The following is a 16,006-nucleotide window of genomic DNA, read 5'->3' on the forward strand; positions in this document are numbered from 1 at the left end:
TAAGCGAGGCAATGAGTTGTTCCTTCTGGCGTTGCAAATATTTTCGTCTTTTGATATATTTTGTTATCAAGCCTTTCGGCTGTTTTAAATGTGTATGTATACCCATAATATTCCAATGAAAATTATTTATACATTAGTAAATATATTTTCAGAATACATAGGTTATATTGCTAAAAATGGTTTGTCAAAATATATCCGTCTAATCGAAAGCCTTTTATCTTCAAGGCTTAAACTTTGAATACGTGAAAAGTAAAATTGGTCTCTAGTCTTTGATCTAGGGCAAAAAATCCCAAACTTGGCCCACTTTTTTGATTTGAGTGCTCTTTCTTAACGCAAAGAGCTCCATATGGAAGAAACACTGTAACGTACCGAAACGGCGATTTTGATACCTGTAAAAGAAAAATTAGGCATTTGCAACATATCTGGAGTATTTGAAGTACTCGGATTCAGATTCACAACTCCAAAATTTAATGTATGGGACATTGCAAATATCAATTTTTATTGGGTGGATTTACTAAGAGGACGCACAAAAAAAAACTTTAAAAGACATTTAGCAAAATGAAAACCTCCAAATGTGTTATTAGATAAATATAGAAAACATCCTCAAGCGCGACCCCTCTCCCTTGCGTTAACTCCAGATTGTTTTCACCCATGTTTTATAAATGAAAAAAATTGATATTTTAAAACAAATAATAAAAAAACTAAACTGTTTTAAACTCTTTAGAGAACAGTAAATATTGAAATATGTATAAAGGTTCACTACCAATGAGGCAGGAGATGTGTCAATTCATTGACCACTCTTCCCTCCCCCTATTTAAGTCTATAATATATCGTAATGCAATTCGTTATTTATTCTATTCTCCTAATTAAACATAATTAGGAGCTTAATATTGTTGGCGATGTGCATGATTATGGTTTGGTTAGTTGTAGTTTTTAAACTGTAAATGGTATATTTTATATATATATATATATATATATATATATATATATATATATACCATTTTCAGTATATTTATATTTTAGAAATCTAAAAAATGAATGTTGGCCAAGTTAAAATTTTGTTATTGAAAGATTTTTACTAGCGAAATCAAGATCGATTTATCTTACCCATATGAGTAATTGGTCAAAAGCATTCTTGGTACGGTACCCTCTCTCTACATGAACAAGGAGGTATAAATTTAGTTGATTATTTAATAAAAAATAATACCGGTTTTTATGAACAAATCTATTGTTTTAAGCGTTAAAATCTCAATTAGCATTTTGCCCTTCCTCTCTCTCCTGTCCCTAGCCCTCTTGGGCACTCCCCCCACCCCTCTGTCGAAAGTGAGAAAAAACTAATATAATAGTTTGGTCGAAAAAGTATTAACCTTGTTTTCAATAATTCATGTTATACATAGATTTTGGTTTTGTTCGCAGTAATATTGGCGTTTTGTTGTCTTTAACGTGACGAAATTATTTGGGTCAAACGTACCTTACCTAATATTATGTTTTATTACAAAAATATAGTACATTGACCAGTTATTTGTTACTCTCCCTCCCTTAAAATAATAAAAAAATTGTTATTAGTTTTAGAAAGAAACTGTTGACTTTATTTTCTACCTAATTCAGACGAGTATGAAGGGACCAAGTGATTGTCATTAATATTGTAATAATATATCGTAATAATTATACTAATTTTGTAGTAAAATCTAATATCTCTAACTTACGGAGAAACGATGGTTGAGATTGCAGGTTAGAAGAAATCATTAATTGGAATGAGTTTAGATTGGATAATATTCCAGTGTTTATACGAAAAGAAATTTAATAATAATTTAAAAATCTATAGTAATTAAATAAGAAAAAGAATTAGTTCGTAGATATACTGACAACAAGGTTTTAATCTCTAAGGGAGAAGCCATATTTTTGTTTCATACGTTAATATTATGTTCTGTAAAAAATCCAGTTTAAAAGACATGAATTTACGCTTTCCAGTGAAAAAATAAAGTAGTCAAAGTGGATACTTAACTTCCCCTTAATTGGTAAGGGGAGGGGCGCTTATTTTTTACAATGGTAGGTTAGACAGGGCGATAAAGTAATTTTCGTTGTAAAATTTTCCACCAAAAAATACTCAACACAATTGTGTTTAAAATAGCTAAAAATACTTTCTGATGAAAGGTTGGACGTGAAATTACACTGATATAATACAAATGTGTTTTGTGTGTTAACTAAACCGTATTTTTAATGAATCTCACACCTAAACAATACAGTATGTAGTCGTATATATTACCCAGGTTATTTTATACAATCTATAGTCTATACAATACACTGAATCCAAATAGATAGTTAGTGAACTATTGTGTCCAGTGTTTATTACTCAATAAATGAACAGGCGTAATGAATCCCAAATAAAACAAAATCATTGTGAGGTCGATGAAAGGAAGTATAAATAGTAGACTAATATTCATTTGTGGCTCCGGTCATATAATTTCACATCCATTTATTAATTGCCTATTAAATAAATGTAGCAGGTGTCGATTGGAAAATGGCTCATAATTATTTTTAACGCGGCGTGGGGTCGGTGTTTTAATGTAAATATAAACACGCATTAAGCGCAGAAAATGTTTCAATTTATTCCCACTAACTTAATTAACGGGGAACTATTAGTTTTAATTGTGTCAGTCGCTATAAATAACGCCCGCCGCGCCCCGCCGCGCACTCGGACCAGGAGAGAAGAGTGCAGTAATTGTCGCAGTAAGCTCTAATGATAGCACCAGTTATATAACAGGATTATCAATCAGGCGGGTCGCAATCAACTAATCAATAACGGGAGTCAGTGAGGTAAACATTTAAAGAACGCGCCTACTCCACCTAAACGGGTTATCTGTCGAACCTGTCACGGGCAAATAAAGTGTAAACTCATTTCGTTTGTCAAATTTGCGACTTTTGTTTGTACAATGGGCGGGTCTAACTTTTAACTGTCTCTTTGTTGTAGGTTTAAGGTTACGTGGGAGTGGGAGGGGGGTTAGCTTTGATCACGGCCCCCCTCCCCCTCAGAGACGACCGCTGCTATCTCTGTGTCGGGCCGCGCTTTGAAGTCCTTTGAGCGCACACATCAAAGCGAACATTATAAAACCTCTCCTCTCTCCCTCTCCGCGTCACCGACTAGTTTATATTTCAGCTCAGTTCGCCGTCTGTGCTGCTGTCGTGTGCATCGGATCCGCGGCGAACGGCCGTGTGCAGAGCGTGGTGCTGTCTGTGTTGTGGTTGTCGTCGCCGCCCGACGCGACGTGTCTCGGTCTCGCACGTCGCCGGAGCCAGTGGCTGGCGTGGCCGTGATAGTGCCGGCAGTTCGCGAGTCGGCCGCCGCAGCGCTGCTCGCTCCACCGCTCGATAATTTATTACCTATTCATCTTACTCGCGCCAAGTGAATACGATATAGTGATTGTGAGATCATACGTGCAATATATGACTGTGATAACCGGACAGCGCTACTTTGTGTCATCGATGATTTCGGCCCGCTGATGTAGTGTTTATCTCGTAAACGACCGTACCACAGTGTGTTATGCAACACTGCGAAAATATTTGATAACCAGTTCGATTCCCGTAGTTACCGCGATGTCACCGGACGGCCAGGACGTCAAGGCGCAATCGAAAGTGAAGAAGAAATCGAAGGCGGCCGATGCGCCAGTCAGTGCCGTGGTACCGAAGAAACGGAAGCTCCTGGAGTACAGTGAACAGGCGGAGGATGCCGTGGTCAAAGAGGAGCCCGCTGAGGAAGCTACGAGCGAGCCGAAGTCGCCGAAGCCGAAAACATTCCGAGAGGCCAATTTGGAGAGAATGTTGTTCCGTTGGTATGAGAGAAGACAGACGAGCATCAGTGACGACCCGGACTCCGGTTCAGGACCACCGGACGTTCTGAAGAAGGCTGCTCTTCTCTCGAAGCGTCTGGGGGCTTCTGATGAGTTCACCAAGTCCTTGGACAAAGACTGGGTCCACCGTTGGTACGGCAAGTACGGGGTCGTGGAGGAGATGCCGAGCACGTCAGCGGAGTCTCTGAAGGAAGTAAAAGTCGAGGTGGACACCGATGACCCGTTGGCGGAAGTGCACGGTGGAGAGTATACAGACGATCAGATCTACAGCGCCTTCGCCTTCCAATTGGACTGGACCAGTTTACCGGACAAGACGTTAGAGGTGACAACTGAGGACCGAGTGTGGCTGTTAATGGCAGGTAACAGATCTGGCCGTCACAGGACAAGAATGCTGATCACCGGACGTCAGTGGAGGCCGAAGTGCCTCAGGAACGTGAACATGCTGAGTCAACCCGTCGTGTACGCCGGCGGAGGAATAGGGATGCTCACCCCGGACCTGTTCACGTGGTGGTTCCACAGGGAGTTCGCCCCGGCAGCACTTTCTCTCAATGACAGGGGAGCCGTCTTGGTCATCGAACAAGCGGACTTCCTTCCTTCGGCGAGCGACTGCATCGCTAATGACGGCAAGGTCAAGTTGGTGATTTACCGAAAAGGAGAGAACCCCTATTCGGTATACCCTGATCAGAGTTTGGTGGCCGCTGAGCTCAGAACCCGCTACGCCATGCTTCTTCTCCACGACATATCACTGGAGCAGCAGAGATGGCTCTCGGTATCCCAGTTCTTGGCGTCATTTTCTCTGAAGGATGCTTTCCCCATGTTGCATCGCGCTTGGTTGAACATCCGCCCGGAGACATTCAGCAGGTGTTGGGCTATCGCCGCCGCAGTCGAACCTAACGTTGGAGGATCCTTGTCGTTCGGAAAGTCGGCTTCGACTCCTCTCCAAGTGGAAGAAGACCGGATGCTCCTGTTGGAGCTACAGTGGCTGGCTCATGACCTGGGGTTGGAGGTGACTGACGAGGACCTCGCGAATTGGGTGGGAACTCTTCCTGAACCGCCGGCAGACACCCTGGCCATCAAACCGGAGCCGGTCGACGAGGAAGTGGAGGACACCTCCTCGGTCCCTACCGCCACCGAAGCCGCTACCTACCTTCAAAAGACCCTGGTTTGGATGGAATCGCAACCCATTGAGCCCAACCTGCTGATGGTAGTCAGGGACGTCATGACGATGGCCAAGCAGGTACCTCCTCTTTCAAAGGAGTAAGACATCCCCGTTGTTTGTTTAGGAACCGGTCCCAGAGCCGCGCCGCTAACAACTAGTCTGCTAAGTACAAATATTTATACAGCCAAACCGGTTAGTGAGGTAGGCTATGAGGCGGCCAGATTAATCACCGGCTCCCTTCTTTCTCGAAATGTGTATAATTACCGTATCTCTGGGCAGGCCGCCGCCCGCGCCGAATAAATTATCAATGTTTCACGCCAATTATCATAATTTGACTGGCGCGCGAGCCTCGTTCACTTCACCGCCCCGATCTTCTTTGAAAGCCCTTCGAACCCTTCCTCTTCGACGTTTGATAATAAATGTTTGCTACCTTTATACAAGTCGGAAGTGAACTTTTAAATGTTTTATGTTGTACATAATTAATATTAAAACGTGCCTTTGGATATAAAATATATAAACAAGTAATTTCGACGCACTTACTCTTTTTTACACCGATCTGTTAAAATTATATTCTACAAGATTTCCACTTACATGATACATGAACAATGCGAGCCGCCATCTTGGAAAATGGCGCCTGTGTAGTTTACCCCACTTCGGCAGGCGCTGAATCAATTGAATGTGTACAGGAAACAGTATCGGTTGCCAATTTAACAACTGGAGTCCATTCATAAATAATACAATTGTTTTTATTGGGATAAAACAGTAACTGCAAAGTGAAATCATTACTGTTATAGAATGGTATTCTTATTGCACAATTATATTAACGGTATCATTATGTGTATTAAAAACAATTCTTGAAAAGTAAATTTATTTTCATTTAGTGTCAGTGTAAAAATTATTCTAATAGTTTTTCATTATTTGTAATAATATCATAAATGATGACAATTGTATTGGGTAGGCAATAAGATGGTCTCATTTAATTATTATTAATTAAACATGTATTTATTTAGTTATGTTCAAAGTAAATTCTACAATTAATTAATTGTGCGTGATTTTTGAAAATGTTCAGTTATATGTAAATATTGAATTTGATTTCCAGTAATCACATACAGAAGAAATAAAACAATAAACAGAATTATTACTTTATTTGTTAATATAAAGAACGTAAGGGGACTGACATAAGCAGCCCTGACATTACGAAATTAATGGGTGTACGTAATAGCATTTTACTAGTAAACATCTGAAATACATTAAATCTTTCATTGCATTAGTTCAATTTTTAAATTATGGTTTACTTTTTTTGTATTTTCTCCTTTAAAGTTTTAACACGAATAATGGAGTCATGAATAACAATCGGTGGTCTATTAAATAGTTATCTTTATATCATAATGAAAAATAATTTTTAGTACAAGCGACCAAAACACTAATGTTGATACAGAACAGAATATAATTCCAGAGACTGATCATAGGTCCTGAGAGAGCTATCAAGTATTATAAACCCATTTACATTAATGTATTTCTATAGTAAAATTGGAGTTTGGTGGGCAGCTGAGAGAATTTGACTGTGTACAGTTCCAGATTCAAAAATGTAAACTTCAGTTGGATGGTGACGATCGCCAACAAACAAAGCCGGCAAACAAGCCTCTAGTGTACAACCCTTCAATTTTTCTCAAGCTGGCTTAAAAGAGATTCAATTAGGGCATGACGGTAACAAATTTTAATGTCTAATTTTGAGCGCTGGGTGGAGTGGCGGGGGCGGGGAGCTCGGCAGCGCTTCGCTTTGAAGTTGTTTTCATTATTCATCAAAGGCGAGCTGTTTATTCTCCAACAGCCTATTATTCTTTCATCGTGTGTTCTTGATAAGATAAGAGACTCGCTTTGATATTTACTAGCGTGTTATCGTCGATCGTGTGCTGAGTCGAGTGGTGGTCTGCCAGCTTCTGTATCGGTTCCTGCATATCTGTTACTGCCTCGAATACTAAGCTTCTTTATCACTGTTACTGCCCTGTGCATCCGTTCTTGTACAAAATTGTAACTTGTGTTGTGTGCTGAGTCGAGTGGTGGTCTGCCAGCTTCTGTATCGGTTCCTGCATATCTGTTACTGCCTCGAATACTAAGCTTCTTTATCACTGTTACTGCCCTGTGCATCCGTTCTTGTACAAAACTGTAACTTGTGTTGTGTGCTGAGTCGAGTGGTGGTCTGCCAATTTCTGTATCGGTTCCTGCATATCTGTTACTGCCTCGAATACTAGCTTCTTTATCGCTGTTACTGCCCTGTGCATCCGTTCTTGTACAAAAATGTAACTTATTGTGTGCCGAATCGATTAGTGATCTGCCACCTTCTGTATCGGTTCCTGAATATCTGTTACTACAATGATTCACCGTTACTAGCCTTTGCATCCGGCTTTGTTTAGTATAATAACATTGTGTACGACATAAGTAAGTTTAAAGCGGCGCGATGGTTTCCTCTTGACTTTCTGGGAGGCTGAAGTCTTAAAAGGGGGAATAAAAACGCTACTTATGTCTCATTTAGTAAGAACCCACTCCTGACTCCGATAATGCTAGTTTCCCTGAGAGGACTACTTAAGTAGGGGATGAGCTAGACCTCCCCCGCACTCGTAGTTAAACAAGCGAAAATAAAAAAGTCAGTGGCTTTATTAAAACACATTTTAAAATTGCCTTAACTTGAAGTGGTACAAGAATTCCGACCATTAGAATTTACCACCAAATATTTAATGGTGGAATCATAATAAATTTGATTTATGTTGTAACTTGTAACATTTTGATTCTTTGTAAGAGTTACGGCTACACGTTACTAAGGTGTAAACGTGTAACAAACAATTACAGTGTAATATTAAGTTGGGTGGAGTTTGCGCAATTCCATGATTCTCGAGAATTAGAGTTATAGACCCAATTACTAACCGTGTAAGTTGTTAACAAACAAACAAGACCCATAAAATGGGTTGTTATAATCAGTTATGCAGTCATAAGTGCTTTTATTACTGGAGAAGGTAGGAAATTTGTATGTTTTTTTATATTTCTAGTAAAAACCATATATGCAGGCTATGGATATCGTCGTGGAAAAGTTATGTTGTTACGAAAGTAGAATTTTATATTTACTGAATAGTCCAAGAATTTTGCTCTAATTTATGTATCTATTTAATTGTATACTCTTCAGCATCAGTATATGGCGGAATATTTATTACCGGTGAAAATCTTACGACCTGAAATAATGGATTTAACCATTAACTTTTATAATATTTGAAAGATAATGCTGTTGGAATTTGGAGGAATGGACTGTTTACCACATTTGCGCCTTGACTGAGTGACGCGCAGTTTGACTAGGATTGTGAAAGTCACGAGTTCCAGTGATGCGTTAGTTTTATTTATATTATTTTAGCCAACTGTGGTTCTCTGTGGTAAGAAAGTTATACTTGCCCGAGTGACGGTGACTTCACATTGAAGTACAAAGCAAGGAGAGTGGAAGTGATAGTGAATGTCGGACCCTTGGAGTGCCGACAGGTCGGCGCCACACAGGCGTCCGTCATCGGCCTACGACGACAAATTGTGGTGGCGACAGTCCCGGTCCCGCCCGCCTTCACACCTCTTCCCCCGCGCTTCGGTCACTCGCTACTCTGGCAGTTGCTTCATTCTGCCGTGTATTTGCATCCTAACTGTGTAAACATTGGGTCATGCTCGTCGAATAACATTGCCCGGAAGATCATTGTGATCATGGTTAAGTTTTCCCTGTTCAACACGCGCCGAAAAATTTTTTAACAAGATTCCGATCTCGGAATATTTACCCAAACACTCACATTCTGTTTGTGGTTTGGTCGAACATTTGTCGACTGAAGATGGTTTCGAGAGTTTAATCGTATAAGGTACTTTCGACGCTGTTAGAGGGCCTTGATGATTGTCATGACTATCGCCGCGTAAACCTAATAATTAAGATGAGATCACCACTCCCGATTCAAAATTATCATAAGTTCTTTCGACTTTAGGATTCCTTCACACTTGCCTAAAATAATTCGAGGATTAGTAAAATGTTTTCAACCATTCAATCAAATGTCATGGAATATCGCAGAAGAATTTGGGTTATTTCATTTTGTTCTAATAAAAACTGTCCAGTCTCCCAATTCTGTATTTCGAGAAGACTGGTCATTAAACTTAAAGTCCAATTAGTTTGGAGGTTGAATTAATAAGGAGGTTGAAATATCATCCAGTGACCATCGCTTTCTCAGGACTGTTGATTTTACCGGATTGTTACCAGGAGGAGATGCTTTTAACGGCCATGTTATAGGAAATTAGGTCCAAGGCCTCGCGTAACTGTCAGTTTCACCATGAATCACTACCGCCAATACCGTCTGATTGTCGTTTTAGTGAAAACTCGGTACGCATGTTTGATGTATAGTTAAATAAATTAATGGTAGGATTACACCGATATAACGGAGTATAAAAATACCCGACAGAACGTTTGATAGTTGTACCTTTGTTGTCCTTTGACCTCAATAAGATTCTTCCTTGGACAAAGAAGAACCTATGTACCAAGTTTCAAGTTTGTAGGGCTTTTATATCAAGAGTTATCGCACAGACGGACAGAAAATGGCACGATTTTAAGAAAAACCTGTAGGGTTCCGAATGAAATGAAATAGAACTCAATTGCAATATACAACTAACACATTGACAAAATCCGATTTCTTAGTACAGTAACATAGTTCGTCTATAAAATAACGGCTGCTCCATGAGGACTAGACGCTGCGCTGCCTGTATGGTTCTATAAAATTTGTTTTTCCAAAATCTTAAATTTCTGTGAATTTGTTAAATCAAATTCACCAATGGTTTGTTGTAGGAATAACGTGCGAAGTGAGACCTCACTTACACCCATTAGCTTGAAATTGGTCTGTTATGTCATTTACCAGACATTTCATGGTAAGGCTGTTTAAGAATGATGACAACGATGTCTTCGCAGCATGAACTAGTAGTATGCAATTAAAAGTAAATTACGTGTGCAAGTAAATACATGTATCCTTGCAACCTGGAAAACCTTGGATGCTGAGAATGTTCTCCAATGTTATCCCAGGATTTGAGCGCGTGACATCCTATATTCATATCCTATGATCGTATATTTAAAGTCCTTGGAAAGGTTCTTTCACACAAATTGGAATTGGCTTCTTTTTTACTATAGAAATGTCTGTATCATCAAGCTTTCAGACTTAACCAGCACATTACCCATATAAAATAAAATTTTCTTGTTACAGGCGAGCAAGATGGGTCTGGGACCGACGCATCCGGGAACGGGGCTTCCATTCTTCTGCCACAACGGCGATCACCTGACGCAGCCTCCACCCGCCCACATGGGTATCCCGCCCTACCAGCTGGACCCGAAGGGAGCGGGTGAGTACCTTTGCAGTTGGGTTAGCGATTAGAATCTGTTGGGATTTCTGGAAGCTATTCGGAAGGTGTTCAAATCAGAGAAACTTTCAAAAGTGATTTTGAGTTACAGATTTAGATAAAATAACCCATGTAAGGTATAAAATCAAAGGCCTACAATTTTTAATAGATCATTAAACATAATGAGTCAGTCTTTAAGTGTAGATATATAGACTGCCACAGATTGTTCCACACGTAGCAGTTAGAGGGATACCTTACTAATGAAATAAATATTAACAAAATTATCAAATATTATTATCTTTTTAGATTTTGTGGGTGGCTTTGTCGGAGTTATTTTGAAAATTAGTTATTTGTTTCACTTATTTTACTTGTCATGTTGGTCCAGTTCAAAGGGACATGCTATACTCCGCGATCTCATCGCTTAGTCACAGTGTAAGTGAAATTACTCTAAATTTTTCAAACTCGTTTATATTTTTGTATAATGTAGTTTTTGTTATCTAGGCGCAAATAGTTTTCAATAAATAAAAATAATATTGTTTTCACGTAAAATGCAAGTTTAACTTCTCTCGACATAAAACGCTGATTTTTGGTTGGCCAATTAAAAAAATATTAATGTTATTTCCAAATTAACTAACTATTCGTTACAGTGAAAAACGTGAATAACTTGATTTATTCGTGAAGTTCATTTGAATTAGACATTTTTTTCAATCCGTCTTAGAAAACATGTGAACGTTGTGTTGTCTCTGAATAGAGTAATGCCAGTCATTTTAATATTTTATTAAAACACAATTTGAATTATTAGCTAACTTACTTAGGTAGTGTAAAAGTGATTATTGATAGTTGAATAGTATTGATGGACTCGTAATTCCTTTTCAATGCTTAACTACAGAATATTTTAATAATACTTTAATAAGTGGCCGCATTAAAATCTAGTATTTATGTATCATCTAGTATTCTCCATGGACTTTCGTTTCTGACCAGTTCCGCATATATACGCCTGACAAGTCCGGGAGTTCTAAGAATCCACTATCTCTGCTTATTTATAGCCTTCTTTGAAAGCACAAAACGAGTGTGTCCATATGTTCTCCAGTGCCATAAATAGGCACCACGGACTTGCGGAAGAGAGGAACATGAATTGCTAAAGATTTGGATCGCGGCTCATTTCTAGTTCACAATCGGAATTTCAATGAGTCAAAAGAGATTCTTGACTAAGAAATATGATTTAAACTACAGCATTTACATTTACTAATTCATCCTTCTTCAGTGTTTCACAAAGTATATAAAGAGACTGGCCTAGCCTCTTTTTTTGTTTTTCTCAAAGGACCAAGATCTCTTGAAACTTGCAGGCATAACATATATTCCATTCAGAACATTTTGCGGGCAGTTAAAAACGACTAGTTGTAAAAAAACTACACCATTAATAGCTTTGACTCCATAACGAAGTCCTAGCCGAGGATTAGCCATCCGTAAGAGTTTAGTCGCCTCTTGCAAACACCTTTTAATTGGTTCGGCCGTCCAGATAGGAGGTACGCCGGTGCACGGGCGGGCCCGGAGTAGCGCTTCTAATGAATTACTACTCGCCTTTTTCCGCGGATCCTCTGGACGTGGGAGTCGTTGTAATTAATTAAGTCCACTTGGCCGGGCGGGCCAGTAATTAGAATGCTGTTAATTAGTGGTAAGGTAGACAAAGACTGTCGCCTTACTGGCCGCCTCCGCCCACCCCTAGCGGCTCGCACCCGCCTCGTTACGGGCCGCCCCTGCAGTGACGAGCGAGGTCCAACATCCCCCCCCCCCGGTTCCCTCACCACACACACCATGATATACACCACCAGATCACGTCGGAAGGAACGTCGGGAGAAAATGTGGAACATTCAAAAATCCTCAATCTTCTGATTTAATTAATTAACTCTTCCGTTTCAAAATAGTATGGGGAATATATATCAAGCCGAGTTTCTCTTCCGAGATGAGCTCTAGGTGAGGGTATAAAGGTGTCGTCAGGCGCCCATTGTACTTCGAGCGGTGGAATAAATTAGCGAAATCCTTTGTGTCAGAAGAAGAGGCAGCGCTGTGAAGTCTTAAATGGGGATGTCGAGTCGCTTAATTGGAAAATATGTAAATAAAAACTGCACCGCTAATTAATCAAGGCTGAATGGGCGGCTCGGGGAAGGAGGAGGGAGGGTAGTTTTGTACAATAATGGCCAATATTGTGGCGAATAGGAGGTTAATTTACAATAACGGTGGAAAAGACATTTTGTCTCATTGACTCGACGCTAGAGCGCTCTCCGCTTCAATGGTACTCTTTAATTGCCGTATTTCGTTAATTAAAAATGAGAGCTGGAGTAGAGCGCGGAGAAAGACTGGCCTGCTAGGCCTAATGATGTTTTAAAAAGACGCGTTGCAGAGAAACATTATCAATTATACCGTAAGTACTTACGCTACCTCTGTCGTTACACATAGAAGCTCGGGAACTAACTCGTGGTCGATTCTTTTTATCCAGACCCGCATTTGTACCCCTACTTGTGCCCTGCATTTATCAGGATTAGTTGGTTTGTGCTCGGAGTTTTTATAGTGCATCTGAAATGCGTGCTGTCGGGTACTCGCAGTTTACTGTGTGTCGAATACGTACTGAATCGCTCTTGTTAATGTGTAATATTACATGTTGCCTCTCAGTTTAGAGTCCGTACAAGTGAATATTCGTTTTAAAACGCGTAGTTCGAGATGCAAGTTGTTCGTGCATGATGGCTACACGAATATTAACACATAAATGCCATAGAATTTTTTAGTCCAATAGACCTGTAATAGACCAAGAAGATTTGACATTTAGAAATTCTTGGTTTGAATATAGGCCAATGTATAAACCTACTTCTTATGCTGGAAACGATATATTATTCAATTACTGGCGTCTTATTTCTTGTGATTTATACGATGTCTAGCACAATGTCTCTTATAAGCACTACCTCTTAAAGGAATGTCTGAACCTTTTACACACACTATGTGAACAAGATTGGGGGTTCTTTCCATGTAGACTATTTATAGATATGAAATATCCTCTACATTTTCCTGTATGAAGAAGACATTTTCAAATGTACGTCTTTGCCTTGAAGTCTCTAAACCCCCTGGACAAAATAAATGTCAATAGTAAAATGTCTATTCCAAATTGGACAGTGCTAAAAGGTATTTGCAACAATTGCGTTCACAGTTTTGCAAAAAATAGTAATAACGGAGGAAGTGTTTCTTATTCTCTTTAATTATCCAATAATAACACGCAAATTAATATAGCCTGCACAGCATCGGCTTTTAGTTTTAGGCTATGGTGGTACTCGGTCGGTAATAATCCAATAAGCTGGTCGTGGGTCGGGGGGGGGGGGGGGCAGAGGACTAAACGGTCTCTGTATCGGACATAATGCCACCTACAGAACGAACGGACGTACGTGTATGGGGATCGTACAGCGCTACTGGCTACAACACCGGCCTGTTTGTTTGTGGCCTCTTTGTGCGGTTATGTTTTATTGTAAATATCCCAGAGGTATGAATATTAATTGAGAATGCAAATGTACCCCTCCCCTCCCCACCCCACCCTCTTGTGCGCGCGGAATTCAATGCAATGCGGCCTCGCCCCCAATCATCACATTTATTATATTTATGAATCTATTCAGGCCCTTTTAATGATAATTAGGTGTTAAACTGTTTCTTTCGGGGCGTGACCTGCCTGTCAGCGTGTCATTACAGGTCGGTTCATGTCCTGACTGTTCTGCCCGGATTGTGAACATGTCAATGTCTGGTAGGCTACAGAAAGTCTAGTGCTATATGTGTGAGAATTTAGTACGAGTTTTGGTAAAGTGAGGCAAAATGAATCTAAAATTGTTTAAAATTTTGGTACAACACGGCTCACTTATTGATATGGAACATTCGGTACGCCCAGCTGAACGTGGTGCATACGTGAAATATTTGTATTGTTCTTTACAGATCTGATTCTTTTTCATTTGAGGGCAATTTTCTTGGAAAGGCGAGGGGAATAAGCATAGAACGTGAGGAACAGGTGTATAAACTTTCAAAATACTCTATACATTACATTTCAGCATTCTTATTGATGGAGGATTGTAATGGCTGTATTTATGTTACAAAACCAGGAAACGGACAAACAGGTTTTTGGAGAAATAGGAGGTTAAGATATTTTCGTCGGTATAACTGAAGTTCGATTTACTCAAATAACAAATAGTTCGAGTCGTAGGACAAGGTTTTCTGGCGATTGATTATATTAGATTTAAATAATAATATTTATAGATTTAGAATTGAAACGCGATAATGTTTTAGTCGTTTTATGTTGTAAACTCTGAACATTTAGCAAATAAATTTAAACTTTTTTCATACTTATTTCAGTACTTTGCTGACTACACCCCGGGATGGGCATTGCCTCTAACTAAAATACAAACAGTAGTTTTGTAGAAAATACATTGTCACCTATGACGGAGTTTTCAGTTCTTTCTATTGATACATACATGTTGACTGAGAAAGAAAGGATTTTAAGTAAAGGTTGAGAAACGTATAGAGAGGAATATGTACGCGTTATACAACTCGCGTGTACATATCGCCATACATGGAGTACGCAAATCTTGTGGTAAACATGCACCCCGGCCTAGTCGCGCAGCCGTGGGGTCCTACCGCCTGGGGTTGTAGGGTCTGGGGGTGGTGGGTGGTGTCTCATCAGCCTGTCCTGCGATGTGTACTAATGTCTTTCCGCTCACTCCACTTGCCGGGGCAGTCCCTCCCTAATTGAAATTGAAGACAAATTTAACCATGGCATTATCCCCCTTTATCGCTGCGCAATGAGGCCCACAGCATTTTAAGCGGAATCTTAATTCAGCCGGTTTTTATGGGGATCAAATTTGTTTAGAATCATCCTCCCACCCTCCCTCCGAAATCTGCTGGATAGGAAATTCGAGCTTGTTCATTTTAGGGGCATAATTTGTTCGTAAGATGTTTAGGACGAAGCTCCTCCCCGAACCTTATATCTAGTTGTGACAGTGTGGATACAAAAAAAAAACACAGTGCTGAATTTGTAAAGTAAGTCGTATATCAATTCACTGTTACTTCTTAATAAATTGAATGGTTGTCCTGTGTGACGAGCTAATTAGATTACCATTAAACTGTGTAATCTATTATTACTTTTAATAAAGACGACTATGATTCCAAAATTAATTCCGATCAGGCGTGTTATATAGATGCTATAGAACTTTGAGTATAAGCTCGGATAATATATCCGCAAGTTATATATTGATCCATAATCGTAGAACATCTATCTGGCCGTATAGCAACCCGGTAAACTCCTCGTTTAGAATATGGATAGATATCGATAACAACAAAAGGAACATTTTTATGAATACGGCGGGATCAATAAAAATGCAATCACAGAATTTGGAAAAAATAAGTCACATAAAAGTTAGGGAAAATGTTTTCAGCAAATATCATACATGACTCCAGGTGAGAGACGAGTATGTTTTCAGAACAGACAGTAGGTTAGTGAAGATGAGCAATATGATGTAGCAGAAGCACGCATGATTGGCACAGCGCGCTTAACCCTTGTGATCCTGTTAGGCATTGAAGCCCG

General features: G+C 39.7%; 1 protein-coding gene across 4 annotated transcripts in view; it reads left to right on the forward strand.

Annotated features, from left to right (window-relative positions):
• Positions 1-3,139: 3,139 nt before the first annotated feature.
• Positions 3,140-16,006, forward strand: part of LOC124359738 (tigger transposable element-derived protein 5-like) — a 59,525-nt gene continuing 46,658 nt past the window's right edge. The window contains exons 1-2 of one of the 4 annotated variants that reach the window (XM_046812734.1): positions 3,140-5,085; positions 10,266-10,401. In XM_046812734.1, coding sequence (XP_046668690.1) covers positions 3,595-5,085; positions 10,266-10,401 — 1,627 coding nt within the window. In that variant the 5' untranslated portion in view covers positions 3,140-3,594. The remainder of the gene's footprint in view (positions 5,086-10,265; positions 10,402-16,006) is intronic. The other 3 variants (XM_046812735.1, XM_046812732.1, XM_046812733.1) reach the window with 3 other exon arrangements.

Source organism: Homalodisca vitripennis, chromosome 4, assembly GCF_021130785.1.
Source record: "Homalodisca vitripennis isolate AUS2020 chromosome 4, UT_GWSS_2.1, whole genome shotgun sequence".
Taxonomy (NCBI): Eukaryota; Metazoa; Arthropoda; class Insecta; order Hemiptera; family Cicadellidae; genus Homalodisca; species Homalodisca vitripennis.